The 16743-nt window shown below is 46.8% G+C and overlaps 1 protein-coding gene across 2 annotated transcripts in view; it reads right to left on the bottom strand.

Annotated features, from left to right (window-relative positions):
• The window catches only part of LUC7L2 (LUC7 like 2, pre-mRNA splicing factor), a 78335-nt gene extending 63341 nt beyond the window's left edge, over positions 1–14994 (bottom strand). The window contains exons 1-2 of one of the 2 annotated variants that reach the window (XM_066596205.1): positions 14632–14994; positions 6476–6546 (exon numbers count right to left, since the gene is read on the bottom strand). In XM_066596205.1, the coding sequence (XP_066452302.1) occupies positions 6476–6533 (58 nt within the window). In that variant the 5' untranslated portion in view covers positions 6534–6546; positions 14632–14994. The remainder of the gene's footprint in view (positions 1–6475; positions 6547–14631) is intronic. The other variant, XM_066596204.1, reaches the window with a different exon arrangement.
• Between the last annotated feature and the right edge of the window lie 1749 nt (positions 14995–16743).

The following is a 16743-nucleotide window of genomic DNA, read 5'->3' as shown; positions in this document are numbered from 1 at the left end:
AAACAAACCAATATGAAGGAAGCTATCGCTCCATTATAGAGCTATGGGACATCTCTTGCAAATTGCAAAGCACTAGAAAATACTACATCATGGACTATAGAACTCTCCTGCCCCTAAAGCAGACCGTCAGGTACAAAAGCCTAATGCTAGTCTAGTTCTGTAAGCAAAATAATTGCCACAAATGTATTAAAACAAAAGGCCTTATGTAAGACTAGCAAGTAACAGTTACATTAGAATGCAGGAGTAATACAAACCTGAGAGGTACTTACACTAGTCAAGACCCAGGAATACTGTTAGAGCGCAACATTTTACCAACATTACCCTTCTTGTTCTCTGCAGACTGCCAACACATTTCATGGTGTGACCAGCTGGAGCCCCACACAGATTTTCCTATGTTTTTGCTTTTTGCTTTTCCTTGGATGCAGATAATTAAAAAAGCAAGAGGGCAACATCCAAATGGAATAAACTATTTACTGGTTAGGATACTGGTAATTAATTCACCATTCTAACGTGAAGGTAAACGAGTTACATTAAACTACGCAGCTGTGCTAGAAGTGACGGTGCTGGAATATTAATAAATGGCCTACACTAAAGTCTAGAAAATACACCTAGTGCCAATTTATAGATGCTTATATATGCAAAGAGAGGAGGGGAACAAGCCCATGTCTAAAATAATTCGTTAGGCCGCCTACACACAGGTGGATTCGCATCGCGGAATCTGGAGCGGAAGTCTGCCTCCAGATTCCATAGCAAATACAGCCCATAGCATGCTATGGCAAATCACTATTTCATCTCCATGAGCAGAAATAGATTGCGACTCCACACAGACAGCTTCCATTGAAGTCAACATGGTATGTGAAGATGGTTGCATATTGCAGTTCTCATTAGTAGTTAACGGAAGCAGCCCAATCTGCAGCCCTACCGCTAGGTGGTGATGCGGGAAAAGCAGATATATATCTGTACTGCGCATGTCCAATGGCTTGCCATGCAGACCATCCACAGTACAGCAAGACTTCCGTGCAGATGCCGGCTGGGCACAGGGTCGGCCTTAGACTGTATGGCCCAATGTTCACCTGTGGATCTGATGTGCAGTAGATCCGCAAATCAAGCCACCAATAGGGATACATGGGAGTCCGCAAGTAAAATAAAGCATGCAGATTTGCTTTGTGGACCTTTGGGTCCGGGAAAAAAAAAAAAGCTGCAGCGTGCTCCATTTCACTATGGATCGTGCACAGAAGGCTTCCATTGAAGTCAATGGAAGCCGTCCAATCCATGGCCCATCCGTAGGAAAGCTAGAGTTAAAAAAAAAAAAAAAAAGAACCTCCACTGCCCATGTGCACCTCTGCACACATCCATTCTAGTGAAGAAAAGAGAAGACCCGGACAGGTAAATAGAAGTTCCGCAGTGCCCCTAGCCACGGGCAGGGGCGGATTCTGCTGCGGGATCCGATCTGGCCGTGGACATGAGGCCTACATCTAACATTACTCTCACTATATAACCTACTACTGAGAATCGCAATATGCAACCATCTTCACAAACCATGTAGGGGAATTGGCCACAGCTTTAAAATAACAAAAAGATCTGATCGGGCGTTGTCTGATTGGTCCAATATCTAAAATCATTCAAACTATTCAACTCTGAAACCCTTTATATTTTCCTCCAACAATATTGTGTATGGTGAAAGTGTGGTGCAGGGGCTTCAGAAATGCACAATATCTTCCAGTAGATTTATGCCAGAAAACATTGATAAATCTGCCATGTTGTGTTGACTTTGCTCACGCTATCCTAAACAACGACTGTTCCAAGAAGGGCAGTAGAGCACATGTAAGGGTGGGTTAAAGAAAAAGACCGGACCAGATGTTACATTTTAACAAGTATATGTATGAATTATCAATTGGCACATAAATAATGGGTATATTTTAAAATGTATTAGTTATAAAATGTGCTAGTTAGATGGTAAGCCTTCCAATAGGTGGCACTGTAGAGGTTGTATTCCATCTCCCTTATTTGCACTGGTAATTATGAAATGTCAGGTGGAAATTTTTTATTAGGCCACTTTGACACGGAAGTATTGGTCAGTATTTTGCATTAATATTTGTAAACCAAAACCGGGCTCACAACATGAGAAAGATGCAAACCCTTTGATCATTTTTTTGTAACATAGGTTCTACTCGCAGTTGTGGTTTACAGATACTATCATGTCCAATAGGCCTGAGAGATTCACTAGGAACTCACTAATAATGGGAATCAAACTGATAACTGCTTCAAGATAAATATATTATTAAACAAGGAAACCTATGTGAAATCTAGGGCTTCTGCTGCAAATAAATAGACCTAGAGAATCCTAAGACTACAAAGGAACATAATCAGCAGTTTTCTGTAACATTAAGCGTCAGGCTGCTTTCACATCTGCGTTGGGGGTTCCGTTTTCCTGCTCTGTTTGCAGGGGCAGAAAATTTGAATCCCGGCCAAGAAGTTACACAGACACGGGTTTTCCCAAAATAGTGAGATATTTTGTAGCGCAGATGAGGGGCTGGATGCCGAGAATTCCACTAATCTAAATAGAGTTTTTGATATGGGCTGTCCAATGGGGAGGTGGCAATACACACACAATCGCTCACCACTGAAACTAATGGAAGGTATGTAATCTCTCAACCCGATTTCTGGAAACCAAAATGTACTTTTATGGACAATGAATTGTGAAAGCACAACCACCTAGCCATTAAATAATATATTAGAAAAACCTAACTGAGCAGAAGCCTTTTGAGGTTAAAGGAAAGTTTCTCAAAGGATTATTAGTGTGACCACTACGTCTTACATTCAAATTAAAATGAAGCAGGCAAAAACAATACCATTAAGTGTTTTTTTGCTACAAAAATTGATAATCTATTCTCAGGATAGGTCATCAATAACAGATTGGCAGGCATCGAGCACCTGGGGCCACTCCTGCCATTAGACACAACACTGTAGTGTAGTGGTCTAAGTATGGGAGAGCGCTCCACTACCATTCTGGGCCATGCCACTAAGAATAGCGTTTAGTCTCCCAGTTGGCTGTGGAAACTTCCTATCAGTTGACCGGTGAGAGTCCCACCTTGTGCTGTAAAAAAGCACACAACGATTATCGCTGAAAAGATTTTTTGAGTGATCATCATCGTGCCTAAACCAGGCAATAGTAAGATCTTGGGCAGATATGTATGTGTGTGTGTTGCAACATCAAAAGTAGCCAAGTTCCTTTAGAATACATTAGTATGGTTATTGGAGCAGGAATAGAACTCACAGAGCGACTCAAAAAGTTACATACCAGCAGCAAGTTTCTAAGCATGCTGGCATCATTGCTCCAGCAATTTGTACAGGTCAAACATATATATTTTATGTCCTTAAGATGAACTTAAAGGGGCTAGACCATAAATTATTTTCATATCAAAAGTCTTAAAGGGCTGTTAATAGCGGGTTTTAGAGTAAATTTACAGCGCTACTTTAAAAAAAAAAAAAAAACACTAATTTTTTTTGTATTTTTCAGTCTTTGTGCCAAGATTTTTTTTTAAGCCAGAAATTGTTTTTAATTAACTGTTTTTATGCACATTTTTCCTTTTTTTGTCTACATAGAGCACCCTATAAGAGAAAAAAAAAAACAGACTCCACACCTAGTGCACGCTGCTTTTTTTTTTATTAGTAAAACCACAGTGAACCTAAAAACGCAGTACACGTTAAAAAATACTCAAATTAAAAAGCACAGCCTGAAGGAGGATTCAAAATTCCCTAGTGACCTATAGCTAATATCTGGACCCAGGATTTTTTCCATAGAAATTAACGAGCACAGAAAAAGCTAAAAATGCAGCATTTTTGAAAACCAAGAACTATTCCATAGTATGGGCAACAATCAAGCTGCTTCCCCTCGGCAGCTGACAATATAGCCCCTTAATACTACTTCACCTATATTACAACACTACTGTAGAGGCTCTGCCCTTCTGTGACAAGGGAGACAGACGTTTCTTTGGTTGGTCTGCAGTAATGTGGGGTGTTTATGCAGACTGGGCTGTTTTGAGAATGACTGTGGTGGGTTCAGCAGCACTCGGTGAATTAGGTGGACCTGCACATAGTATTTACAGTGTATACAAGGAGCTGCCACGGTGGTCATAACTCTTCACTCAATCACATTTAACAGCATCCAACTGGTAAACGTTTGTTTTTTAAAATTATCCATATGGAATATCTGAATATATGAACATATGGAATATCTATAACTCGGACCTTTAACTAAGAGGGCTTCTATTACAACTCCTTTAACAAGTGGTTATTGCAGGTCCGATTATTTCAGATTAACCAGTCCATCAATTTCACCGCACTCAGTACCTCTACAACATAGTGACAGACCTCTCCCCAATGTCAGGGTCCGGACCGAGGATAGGGCCACAGCACAGTCATGGACAACAGCTAAAGAGAGGCTGACAAAATACTAGTGAAACAGAGACCAAAGCGTTCTCCATCTCACACCGAACCCTACAAGGGCATCCTTATGCAGGTTTCTGCATAGAAGACGCGGCACAGGGAAAAACTATGTGAAAAGAGGCTTCAGGCTGGTTTTAAAGTGGACTTAACCCCTTAGACACTGCGCATTTTGGCCATAAGGACGCAATGATTCTTGAGGGATTCTTATCTCCACTTTTTAAAAGTCATAACTTATTTTTGCATCGACATGGCCATACGAGGGCTTGTTTTTTGCGTGGCAAACTGTAGTTTTAGGTACAGCTGTTTTGATAACTTTTATTGTGGTTTTTTTGGGAGGCAAAGTGAATAAAATAAGCGGTTTGCTTGTTTAATTTTTTGCCATGCAGGATTAAAAAAAAATTGTGTGTTCAATTTATTGTACAGTTCTTTGCAGATAAAAGGTTACTCATTTTTGTATTTACAAAAAAACAAAAAAAAAAGGGAAAGTGTGAAATTATATATTTTTAATGTCCCTGTAGAGGACCTGAACCAGAAAAGCTCTGATGACTATGATAATGCATTGCAAGACTTCTGTACTGTAATGCACTATTGCTTACAATTGCGATCACAGGCCATGGAAGGCCCGAACAACAGTGTCTGACATCCAGTTGCCATGGCAACTAATTGGTCATCCACGATTACATAGTGGAGGGCTGATGACATTGATCGCGGCATGCAAGTGGTACACAGCGGGGGTTCGGTGTTCCTACTGTTGCAGCGGGAGGCTGGCTGTCAGTCATTGCCGCCTCTCGCTGCAGGATGACGCGGGCTCACTTCTGAGCCTGTGATATCCACAGGACCTAAGTACACACCCTGTGGCATTAAGGCCTCATGTCCACAGGGAAAATCAGGCCCGCTACGGATTCTACATGGAGAATCGGTAGCGGGTCCCTCCTGCCCTGCGGACATGAGCGCTTAAAATAAGAATTTAAAAGAATTAACTCACCCGCAGTGGGCCGGGCACCTCTTCTCTTCCTCACGGCCGGATCTTCTTTCTTCGGCCGGCGGATGAAATCGGCATGCCGCGCGCATGCGCCGGGCACATCCGCCGAGCCGCAGCAAGAAAGGTCCGGCCGTGAGGAAGAGAAGACGTGCCCGGCCCGCTGCGGGTAAGTTATTCTTATTTTAGGTCTCCCGCGGATCCGGACGGCTTCCATAGAAGCCTGCGGGAGCCATCAGCGTGGGAGACCTGCACGAAAATGGAGCATGTTGCGTTTTTTTTACATGCTCCATTTTTTTAATTTCACTTTTATTGACCATCCGCAGGTATTTATCTACCCGCGGGTGGTCAATGCATCCCTATGGGGTGCGGATCCGCGTGCGGGGGAAGAGTTAAAATCCGCTGCGGATTTTAATTCTTCTTTTGCCCGTGGACATGAGGCCTTAGGGGTTAAAAAAGCAATTAGACAGCTACAACCTGTGGTTCTTTCCCAGATTTAATTTTCTAAAAGTGCAGTGTAGAAGGTTTTAATGAAAAATATATTAGGATTTGGGATCAAGTATGATGTTAAACTTTGCATAAGACTCCCAGTGATCTACAGAGCTCAGGTATGCTCAGGATAGAGATACTCTTGAAGGAAGAAAAAACCTGGACAGAGGATGTTATTAAGGGTATGGCACTAGTTTATGGGTGATCAAGAAGGCCATATGCTAATCTAGATAAATTTCATGATGGCACCATGGTATAAAACCACACTGCCAACTAGGGATGAACACCGGTTTACTAAAATTAACTTTCCTAAATCTAAACCAGTTTTACACATCGCTATTAAGAAATATTTTCAGCATACCAAAATGCAATCTAGTTCTTCCCTTGGCAACCATGCTGGTTAAGGTGGTGTCTACAATGGTAGACCCGTCTCCTGTTTCACAGTTTATAAAGATTGTGTCACTCTGTTGGGCCAGCAGCTGCAAGGGTTAACTTTGTTACACAACTGCGTTTTTCTCCACATTCATTAACACATCTGAAAAGTTTGTTATAACTCACGGCTCGGCGAATGCGGGGCCTTTCTGATACTCCCTTGCGGATTGAAGTAGGCAGGCATAGATACATTGAACCTTTATAAATAAAACAAGGGGGCCAGATTGTTCAGTTTGTATAAAATACATTGCGTCTGCCAGCATTTTAACACAGTAGCAAAGTACATGTTGATCCAGACTTTATGACATACAATACAGTCATTCCCTCCCAATGCAGTTTCACATATCACAGTATAGTTTGAATAATAGATCTTATTTAAAAGGCTAAATACATATGGGAGTACTCATCATATAGACTCCGCGTTTAGTTTTGTGCAGTACCAATGCATAGATTTAGTTAGTAAAGTATTGAACAGCTCACAGATCAACTGTTCAGGAAATACCATTTAAAATGGGAAATCCGAGACATTGCAGCATACTTTAAGAACGCCTAGTCATATGGATGTACATGTGAAACCGCATACCTGGTTATATCCACAAGTCATGCATTGATTGACAGTGTGTACCTTCTTCATGTGCTCAAGACAAAAAGAGGAAGGCAGGAATTACAGCACACGCTCCCCAGCAGAACCAAACCCCGAACGCCGCAACCTTCAGTATACTTAGAAGCTCCTACAAGACGTCTTCTACTTACATGTGAAGCATATGATCCTAAAACATCACCAGCTTTGTCAGGCGCATTACAATGGGCGTTGCTGGTGCTGCCACGATGGGAACACTGCTGTGTGCAAGGAGAATGGACATGGCATAGCACAGCAAGCTACACGGGCGCTGCGGAAACAGTGCAACTCTCAGTACTTTGCAGTTTCTGTCACTCCCATTCACTTCTATGGGAGATACCGAAACAGCCCAGCATGTCCATCTGTTAGTGCGATTTCCCCATACAGCCATGCGGGAGCAGTGGGGGCCACAACTGGAGAGGTGGGCTTCACCAATCAGACTTTTATGGCATATTCTGTAGATGTGTCATAAATGTTAAGATGAAAAGACCTCTTAGGCCTTTCTGACACAGGCGGTTTTTTCAGCGTTTTCTGCGCTAAACGCTGTACCACGCTACCATTCATTTTAATGGGGCTTCTCACACAAGTGTTACAATGCAGCATTTTTAACGCTGTGATTTTGAAGCGGTGTCTGTTTTATTTTTGTTCATTTCAATGGTTTTTAAACGCTGTGTGACACCCATTGAAATGAATGGAGTGCGTTTTCAGCGTTGCCGAAAACGCTGTAGAATGTGGTTACCGCGTTTCTTCAGTTCTGGCATTATCAGCTTTCTTGGCTGTTTATAATTGTCTGCAAACGCCTGTGTGAGGGAGGCCTAGCTGCAGGAGAGCAGCATCACAAATAAAACATGGCTTTCTTCCAAAAACAGCGCTGCACCTGTCCACTGGCTGTGGCTGGTATTATACCTCAGGTTACCTAGTGAATACCACAACCTGTGGACAGCAGCGCTGTGAGAAGAAAGCAGCATTTTTATAATTTTATTTTTTTTAATTCCTGGACAACCCCTTTACTACAAGTCTCCTCAGGACCAATGGATGAGGCGGCAGAGATGCTTCCTCCACTGCTTACAGGTCTCATTTGAGGGCTTGTATGAAATAATCAGAGTGGAAGAAATATTTCTACCCCCTCCTTTAGAAATCCAGTTGTCAGAAACCCCCAGGCAGCCCAACCTTCTAGAGAGCCATACATACAATAAGTGCAAATGATGGCCACTGGGAAGAGGTTACCCATTAAACACAATCAGGGCTGATGAACTGTGACTGAACCAGGCACCAACTGGCAACTAACCTTAGAGGTTTGTTCTTGCCTACCTGAGTGATGAGGATGGATTGAACTAGTCAGTCTGTTACTAGGCCTTAGCTGACAGGGAGGGGAGCATCCAAGTCATCAGCAGTCCAGTAAGAGGAGAACATTTAGTTTTGTGCTCTATATATGAAGAGGCAATAACGGTCTGTGATTCTAACATTTCAAATCCCCAAATATGGCTTTCAATATATGGCTTACAATTCTGTTCATTTCGGCTAGTCCATAAACAGCTGCTAAAATCTCAGGACTCCCCCATGTGCAGCGATGAAGCTGGGCGCCGTACTCTTCACTCTCCAGGGATAAGGGGGTGTCCCCACGTGGTTTTGTTATAACGGGCTATATGTCTTTAGATACCAGCGAGTTCGGAGGACCGAGTACAGAGCTTCCCGAGTGCAGCTGTTCTGCACTTCATTTCCTGTTTTTTTTCTAGTCAGTGGGCTGCTAGGAGCGCTGCAGGGGTATCTCCTGCACAGGACCCAATGGGTGACCTGTCCAAATGCCCTATGGGCAAGGAATGAGGCTAATTGCCTACAAGTAACTGGGAGTGGCCACACAGCACGGAAGCAGAGATTGTTCTGTAATCGGCGCGGTGCCTGGCCTGGAAGCCTTAAGGACTGTAAATCCCTAACCCCCATTGTATGTACTAGTTTTGCAGCATGCCTGAAATAAGGGTGAGAGAGAGACGGCAGGTTTCTGACGGAGAACTCTGCACCGACCGGGGAGAGAAAACCAGTGGACCGCTAAGGAAGCCACGTTTCCTCTAGTTTATGGGCAGTCATTCCTAAGGACTTTAAACATTGCATTAGCAGTAAGCAGCTTGTGTCCTACAGACTGCAGCATGGTTGGTTAACGGACGCATTGTTAAAGACAGAGTCTTCAGGCGTTAAAGACTTTAGTGAAATGTGACATTGCCGATACGGCCAAAAAGGCCATTTTGCTTGTTGCATTGTTCACATTCAAGATAAATACACGGCATATTCCAGACCGGGTCCGAGCTGCCCTCTACTCCTGTAACTTCCCTGGGTCAAGGGCATACCCCTACCATGCATGCCCAGAGTCTGGGAGATGGGAAAACCCAAGAACTTGGAGGGGTAGGCAGAGCTTATGGAGTGGAAGATTAGACACAAATGGTCCTGCCATCCTAGTGGCACTATAGAGCCAGCAGGCCATACTGGTGCCAGCTGCATGGGGGAGAGGAAAAAGGAACTAGGATTTGGGTGTGAACTACAAAGCAACAGCGGATTTGAGAATGGTAAATAGTGAAGAACTATACTTGACGCCAGCGCATAGCATGTTTCGAGGCAACACAGCCCCTTTCTCAAACAGCTGGACTACACAGTATTAAATAGACACATTAAATTAAGTGAAAGAGTGTATAGTAAAAGTAGTCAAGGGACAAAAACACAAAAGATCAAATTACTTTTTAATGGTGTTTACCATGCAGTATAAATAATGTTAAATTAATCCTGCAGGCCGGTACCATGACAATACCGGATTCATATGTTTTGGAAGTTTTTTTGCAACTTTTTAAAAGAAATGTAGTTTTTGTTTATTGCTGCATCCAATGCTCTCAAAAATACGACATCACTGAATGGCTGTGATTGGTTCATCGATTGCCTGCTCTGATTGGCTAGCGCTCGAACCAATAACAGCACTTACCAGAGGCGGGGTATTCAAAGCTCTGTTACCAGGAGAAGAGAATCCTGTCAGCACTAAGGACTACAGCAGAACGGGGACCAGCGCGAGCGACAGACACCGGGAGGTGGGCAAGTATAAAAAAAACCAAAAAAACCCCAGCCTCTTCAGAGGCAAAAAATTAATATAGGACAGTGTCTTATTTTCAGGGAAACACAGTAGCAGTAATATGTACCCTAGGGCACTCCAACTGTTGCAGAACTACAACTAGTATTTATATGGAGGCTGCAGACACCCGCTGACCCTTCTGTATCCAAATACCCCTTGTAACCAAGGTGCACCATGCACTGTCACCTATATACAATATTGCTGCCAACTACAGACGGCATCTACATGGCAGCGCCTTTTATGCAGCAGTGATGTATTACTGCAACAAAATAAGATGGTCTGCAGCCCACTATGAATCTGGAGATTTCAGACGCTCGTGGAGTATATTGGAGGGTTCTTATGTACAACCTGATATACCGGTTAGCGACCATGATAGTAATAATGGCAGTAGTAGCAATGAAGACTATCACCAACAGTAATGTGTATTGTTGTTAAAGGGGAATTCCCATAATTACATTTATCACCCATCCACAGGATACATGAAAAAGGTACTGGTGTATCTTGATGCCACAGGAAGCTAGGGGTGTGACAGGTGTCACCAGGAGTGAACGGCGGGAGGAGCCGCCAACCAGCAGCATGCAGGTAAGTTGGGAGACTGGTGGCAGGGAGAGCCAAAAAAGGGCCGCCAGCAATCACAGCTGCGGGGTGCGGGCAGCTGGGACACTGCCGCCGGGGAGAGGCACAGCAGTTGTGGCATGAATCCGCCAGGTATAATCGCAGCAGGAGGTAGGAGACTGCAGCCAGGGAGAGGCACAGCAGGCCTGGCATTATGTACTCACACAAGAGACGCCAGCAGTGACACGAGGCGGCCGCCCACATAATGCCGACCCCTTCTCCTGAGCAGCCAATCAGGTTGTGGACATTGTTTCTACTGCTGTCTCGTCTCCACCCATTCTTCCGGTGGTGTCAAGATACACCAGTACCCATGAAAAATGTCCGATTGCTGGAGTCCCCCTAGCAATCACTAGAATGGGGGCAGTGCGGAGTAATCTGAATTGCGCAGTGGTTGAGCACACATGCCGACACTTGTTCATAGGCTAAGAGGCTGATGTAAATAAGCAAGGACGGTATATTAAAGGGTCACTCATTATTACCTACTCCTTTCTATCTGAAACTTTCATACTACAAAAGCTTTCTGTGGGGAGCAGAGGCAAAAACTGCCATCAGTTACTGCTGATGAGTGGCGGCTCCTGTCCCACAGTCCGGCCTCCCTCACACAGGGCGTTTTTGTACAGCATTTAGTGCTGCTTTTCCACCACAGCGCTAAATGCTGTACAAGGCTCCCATTCATTTCAATAGGGCTGTTCACACAAGGCTGAAAATGCAGTTTTCTTTTTTGGCTGTTCTCAGCCCTGTGTTGCCCATTGAAATGAATGGGCAGTAGTCTCAGCGCTGCTGAAAATTCTGCACAACTTGGTACCACGCTTTTGGTAGCGCTAAATGCCCTAGCTACACTGCCTGAGTCACAAAAAAAATATCAATACTCACCTTGCAGGCAATGTCGCTGTCCCTGACGGTGCTCTTGGGACTGGTCAGCCTTCAGAGGAACTTTCGCTAGTAACGGAGATTCTAAATCCCCGCCTCCAGTGAGAGATTGCTCTGATTGGCTAAGTAACAGCGCTGGATGCGTCCAATCACAGCCATTCATTCATCGAATGGCTGTGATTGGACGCATCCAGCACTGGCTCTGATTGGCTCAGCCGGCTGTCACTCAGTCGACTCAGCCAATCACAGCAATCTGCCGACTTCACCTACTAGGTGAATTAATTTCCCCCCCCCTCTTTTTATTAGCAGCAGCTGCGTTCTCTGCTGTGCTGCAAATGCAGTGAAAACGATGGCATAACACATGCCAGCGCTGCTGAAACCAGGCAAAATCTGCAGTACACACAGCTTTGAAAAACGCTGCGTTTCTGCAAACGCCTGTGTGAGGGAGCCTTATAAGAATAGCAGCTCATCCTATTGACTGCATAATTATGGTCTGTAGTCCATTTAGGTGAATATAGGAGCTACTAGTATATATAGTACCAATGTATCTGGTGGCACACTGCGCCACTAATAATGTAGTATAGTGACTGATGTAATCACAAGTATCTCACCGAAGGCCCTGTGATGACTGTTGGAGTTGGTAAAATATTAAAGGACATGTGATGTCACAGTCATGTGATCAGGGGCGGAGCATGTAACTCATCACTCACAGACAAGTGGTCGTTAGTACGTTGATTTGATGAAGCTAATGGAAGTGTCCTCCCAACAGGCAAAGATGGTACTAGCTCTAGCTGATCAGGCAATGCTGTGCAGATGCATTGTGGGAGTGTTAGACGAATGTCTCCGGACTGCAGGAGACAGGAGAAAATGGGGGAGGTGAAGATCTGGAAAGTAGGCTGACGGGGGGGGGGGGGAGACCCCTTAAGGAGTCGCTGTCATTACAATTCCCTTATGCAAAAGGGTACAATGCAAAACATGTCGGTATTAGTGTTTCTTGACGCCACCGGAAGCTAGGGGTTTGACAGAAGGAACACCCCTCTCACACCCCCAGCTCCCGATTGGCTTTATTTTCAGTTTCATCCTGCAGCCTCCTGTCAGCCCTGCAGGTCCCCTACTCCCTGTGTGCTTCCCCGGCCGCTTCAGCACAGTGCAGGGAGGGCGACGCAGAAGCGGCTCTGGCGCCCATGCACCGCTCCCTCAGTGTCCGCCGCTGCCCTCTAGACTCCGCATTCCCCTCCCTCCCTTCCTCAGTGACAGTCAGGGCCGCAGCTCACCCACTCTCTGTGTGTCACCGGGCGCTGCACAGTGAAAGAAGGGCGACGGGGAGGCGGCTCTGCCTTCCCCACCGCTCCCTGACTGTCTGCCACTGGCCTGCAGTCTCCGCTTCCCCCTGGCTCCCTCCCTCAGAATCAGGGGCGCAGGTCCCCCACTCCCTGTGTCTCACACCCCCCCCCCCGCTGCAGAGTGAAGGGAGGCCGACGGAGAAGCAGCTCAGCCGTCCCCGCCGCTCCCTCTGTGTGCGCCGCTGGCCTCCGCCTCCCCCCGTAACTCAGTGTGAGGGATTGCAGGAGTGCAGCATCGGCCGCTCCTGATGCCAACGGTGGTCCACTGAAATCCGGCGCCGATGGTGAGTGCGGGGAGGCCGACGCGGAAGCGGCTCTGGCGCTGCTGCCCCTGTTGCTCACTCTGTGTCCCCCACTGCTGCAGAATGCTGACAGCTACCCGAGAAAATCCAGTGCCGCCGCTTCCTCACTGTCTGGATATGCAGGGCACTCCAATGCCATCTAAGGTGCTGTTAGTGAGTGCCAGAGCCTGACAGGGGGAGTGGCCGGCATGTCAAAAACACTATCTTGTCGCCACCCACTCTTCCAGTGGCGTCAAAATACACTAATACCAAACAAGTCTTGGTATTCTATAGGCTCATTTATGATATGCTGTAAGTGTGGGAGAGGTGCTGGTCCCGGGGGGACAAACCGAGCATCCAGGATAAGTGCCTCATGCTACAGTTTCCTTAACTTCCATTCTAGCAAACTTGGAAGGTCACCGGTTTGCCGGTGTGTCGCCCAACGTGAGCTTCTACCAGTTCACAGGTTCCTGGGACCTTCTAGGGTGTTACTAGACGGAACACCGACTAGTCGTGTCCCTGCGGTCCTGACCGCGTCCTGGCATCATGGCTCCCCGGGCTGTGGTATGTTGGACCAGCCAAGCCATCTCTCACATGGAACTGTAGCCAACGGACCCCTGAAGACGCCACGGCACACGGGACCGCCATGAGGCCAACAGACCAGGGATATCACAACTACTGAAAGCTAGATTTGCTCCTGGATGCAGCAGATCTGTGCTGTTCATACATGTGCGACAACATATGGAACCAACCGGTGAGCCGGCGCTCAGCGCACAGGGGGAGCCCCGCGGAGCCTGCGCTCAGCGCACAGGGGGAGCCCCGCGGAGCCTGCGCTCAGCGCACAGGGGGAGCCCCGCGGAGCCTGCGCTCAGCGCACAGGGGGAGCCCCGCGGAGCCTGCGCTCAGCGCACAGGGGGAGCCCCGCGGAGCCTGCGCTCAGCGCACAGGGGGAGCCCCGCGGAGCCTGCGCTCAGCGCACAGGGGGAGCCCCGCGGAGCCTGCGCTCAGCGCACAGGGGGAGCCCCGCGGAGCCTGCGCTCAGCGCACAGGGGGAGCCCCGCGGAGCCTGCGCTCAGCGCACAGGGGGAGCCCCGCGGAGCCTGCGCTCAGCGCACAGGGGGAGCCCCGCGGAGCCTGCGCTCAGCGCACAGGGGGAGCCTCGCGGAGCCTGCGCTCAGCGCACAGGGGGAGCCCCGCGGAGCCTGCGCTCAGCGCACAGGGGGAGCCCCGCGGAGCCTGCGCTCAGCGCACAGCGGGAGCCCCGCGGAGCCTGCGCTCACTGCACTGTTTGGCCGCCGGTTCATTGTTGCTGTTTCCCGCCTTCCTACTTTCAAGCAGCCGGGAGCCCGCCGCTGTCTGTACGTGGAGGAGCACACTGTCAATCACACCCGCCCGCAGCACAGCACACCCACCACACGGACAGACACAGAGGAGACGTCACTTACCGTCCCTGGACGTCCCCATGAGCTGGTCGAGCATGGCGCGCATTTGGGCCTGCGCCGACATTGTGAGAACTAGACGGGCCCAAGACGTGAGAGATCCCCGTCTATGCGGAGCGACCGCGTCCGTCAGCTACACTCCGTGCGCCCCGGCCTCCCAGTACAAGCCCGGCTGTCAGCGGCCGGTCCGCTCCTCACACAGCGGCCGGTGCGGCTCACAGGACGGAGAGCGCAGTTATCGCGAGAACTAGTGGAGCTTCACGAGCGGATAGCTGGCAGTCACTGCTGTGTGCAAGCTACAGGCGGGAACCCCTTCACTGCCGGAGGGGAGGCATGAGCTTCACACGGCAGGGAGGGCCACTACTGGGAGGTGAAGGGTTGCTCAATGTAAACACGAGCCCTGTAGTATGTATAGAGCATATAGGGGGAGGGGCACGTTATACACTCAGCCCTGTAGTATGTGTAAAGCATATAGGGGGAGGGGCACGTTATACAGTGAGCCCTGTAGTATGTATAGTATATATAGCAGGGGGGGGGAGACATTATACACTGAGCCCTGTAGTATGTATAGTGTATATATAGCAGGATGAAGCACATTATACACTGAGCCATGTAGTATGTATAGTGTATATATAGCAGGATGAAGCACATTATACACTGAGCCATGTAGTATGTATAGTGTATATATAGCAGGATGAAGCGCATTATACACTGAGCCATGTAGTATGTAGAGTATATATAGCAGGAGGGGCACATTATACACTGAGCCCTGTAGTATGTAGAGTATATATAGCAGGAGGAGGCACATTATACACTGAGCCCTGCAGTATGTATAGTATATATAGCAGGAGGGTGGCACATTATACACTGAGCCCTGCAGTATGTATAGTATATATAGCAGGAGGGTGGCATATTATACACTGAGCCTTGTAGTATGTATAGTATATATAGCAGGAGGGGGGACATTATACACTGAGCCCTGTAGTATGTATAGTATATATAGCAGGAGGGTGGCACATTATACACTGAGCCCTGCAGTATGTATAGTATATATAGCAGGAGGGTGGCATATTATACACTGAGCCTTGTAGTATGTATAGTATATATAGCAGGAGGGGGGACATTATACACTGAGCCCTGTAGTATGTATAGTATATATAGCAGGAGGGTGGCACATTATACACTGAGCCCTGCAGTATGTATAGTATATATAGCAGGAGGGTGGCATATTATACACTGAGCCTTGTAGTATGTATAGTATATATAGCAGGAGGGGGGACATTATACACTGAGCCCTGTAGTATGTATAGTATATATAGCAGGAGGGTGGCACATTATACACTGAGCCCTGTAGTATGTATAGTGTATATATAGCAGGAGGGTGGCACATTATACACTGAGCCCTGTAGTATGTATAGTATATATAGCAGGAGGGTGGCACATTATACACTGAGCCCTGTAGTATGTATAGTATATATAGCAGGAGGGTGGCACATTATACACTGAGTCCTGCAGTACATATAGATATATATAGAAGGAGGTGGGCATTATATACTAAGCCCTGTAGCATGTATAGTATATATAGCAGGAGGGGCACATTATACACTGAGCCCTGTAGTATGTATAGCAGGAGGGGCACATTATACACTGAGCTCTGTAATATGTATAGTATATATAGCAGGAGGAGCACATTATACACTGAGCCCTGTAGAATGTATAGTATATATAGCAGAAGGAGGCACATTATACACTCAGTACGGAGGAAAAATGGGAAAAGTTCAAAAGGATCCTAATCACCTCATGTGAGCAGTTCATTCCCTTTAAAAATAAAAGAAACTCAGCTAAAAGGAAACCAATGTGGCTCGACAAGACGGTACGAGGGGCAATAAACGAAAAGAAGAAAGCGTTCAAACTACTAAAGCAAGAAGGCAGCGAAGAAGCACTAAAATCATACAGGGAAAAAAACAAAATATGCAAAGATACGATCAAAAGTGCCAAGGAGGAAGCAGAAAGACGGATCGCAAAAGAGAGCAGAAACAACCCGAAGCTATTTTTCAACTACATAAACAGCAAAAGGATTTGCAGGGAGAGCGCTGGCCCTTTAAAAAACAATGCAGG

The sequence above is a fragment of the Eleutherodactylus coqui genome, chromosome 3, assembly GCF_035609145.1.
Source record: "Eleutherodactylus coqui strain aEleCoq1 chromosome 3, aEleCoq1.hap1, whole genome shotgun sequence".
In the NCBI taxonomy this organism is placed as follows: Eukaryota; Metazoa; Chordata; class Amphibia; order Anura; family Eleutherodactylidae; genus Eleutherodactylus; species Eleutherodactylus coqui.
This window is presented reverse-complemented; position numbering and strand designations above follow the sequence as displayed.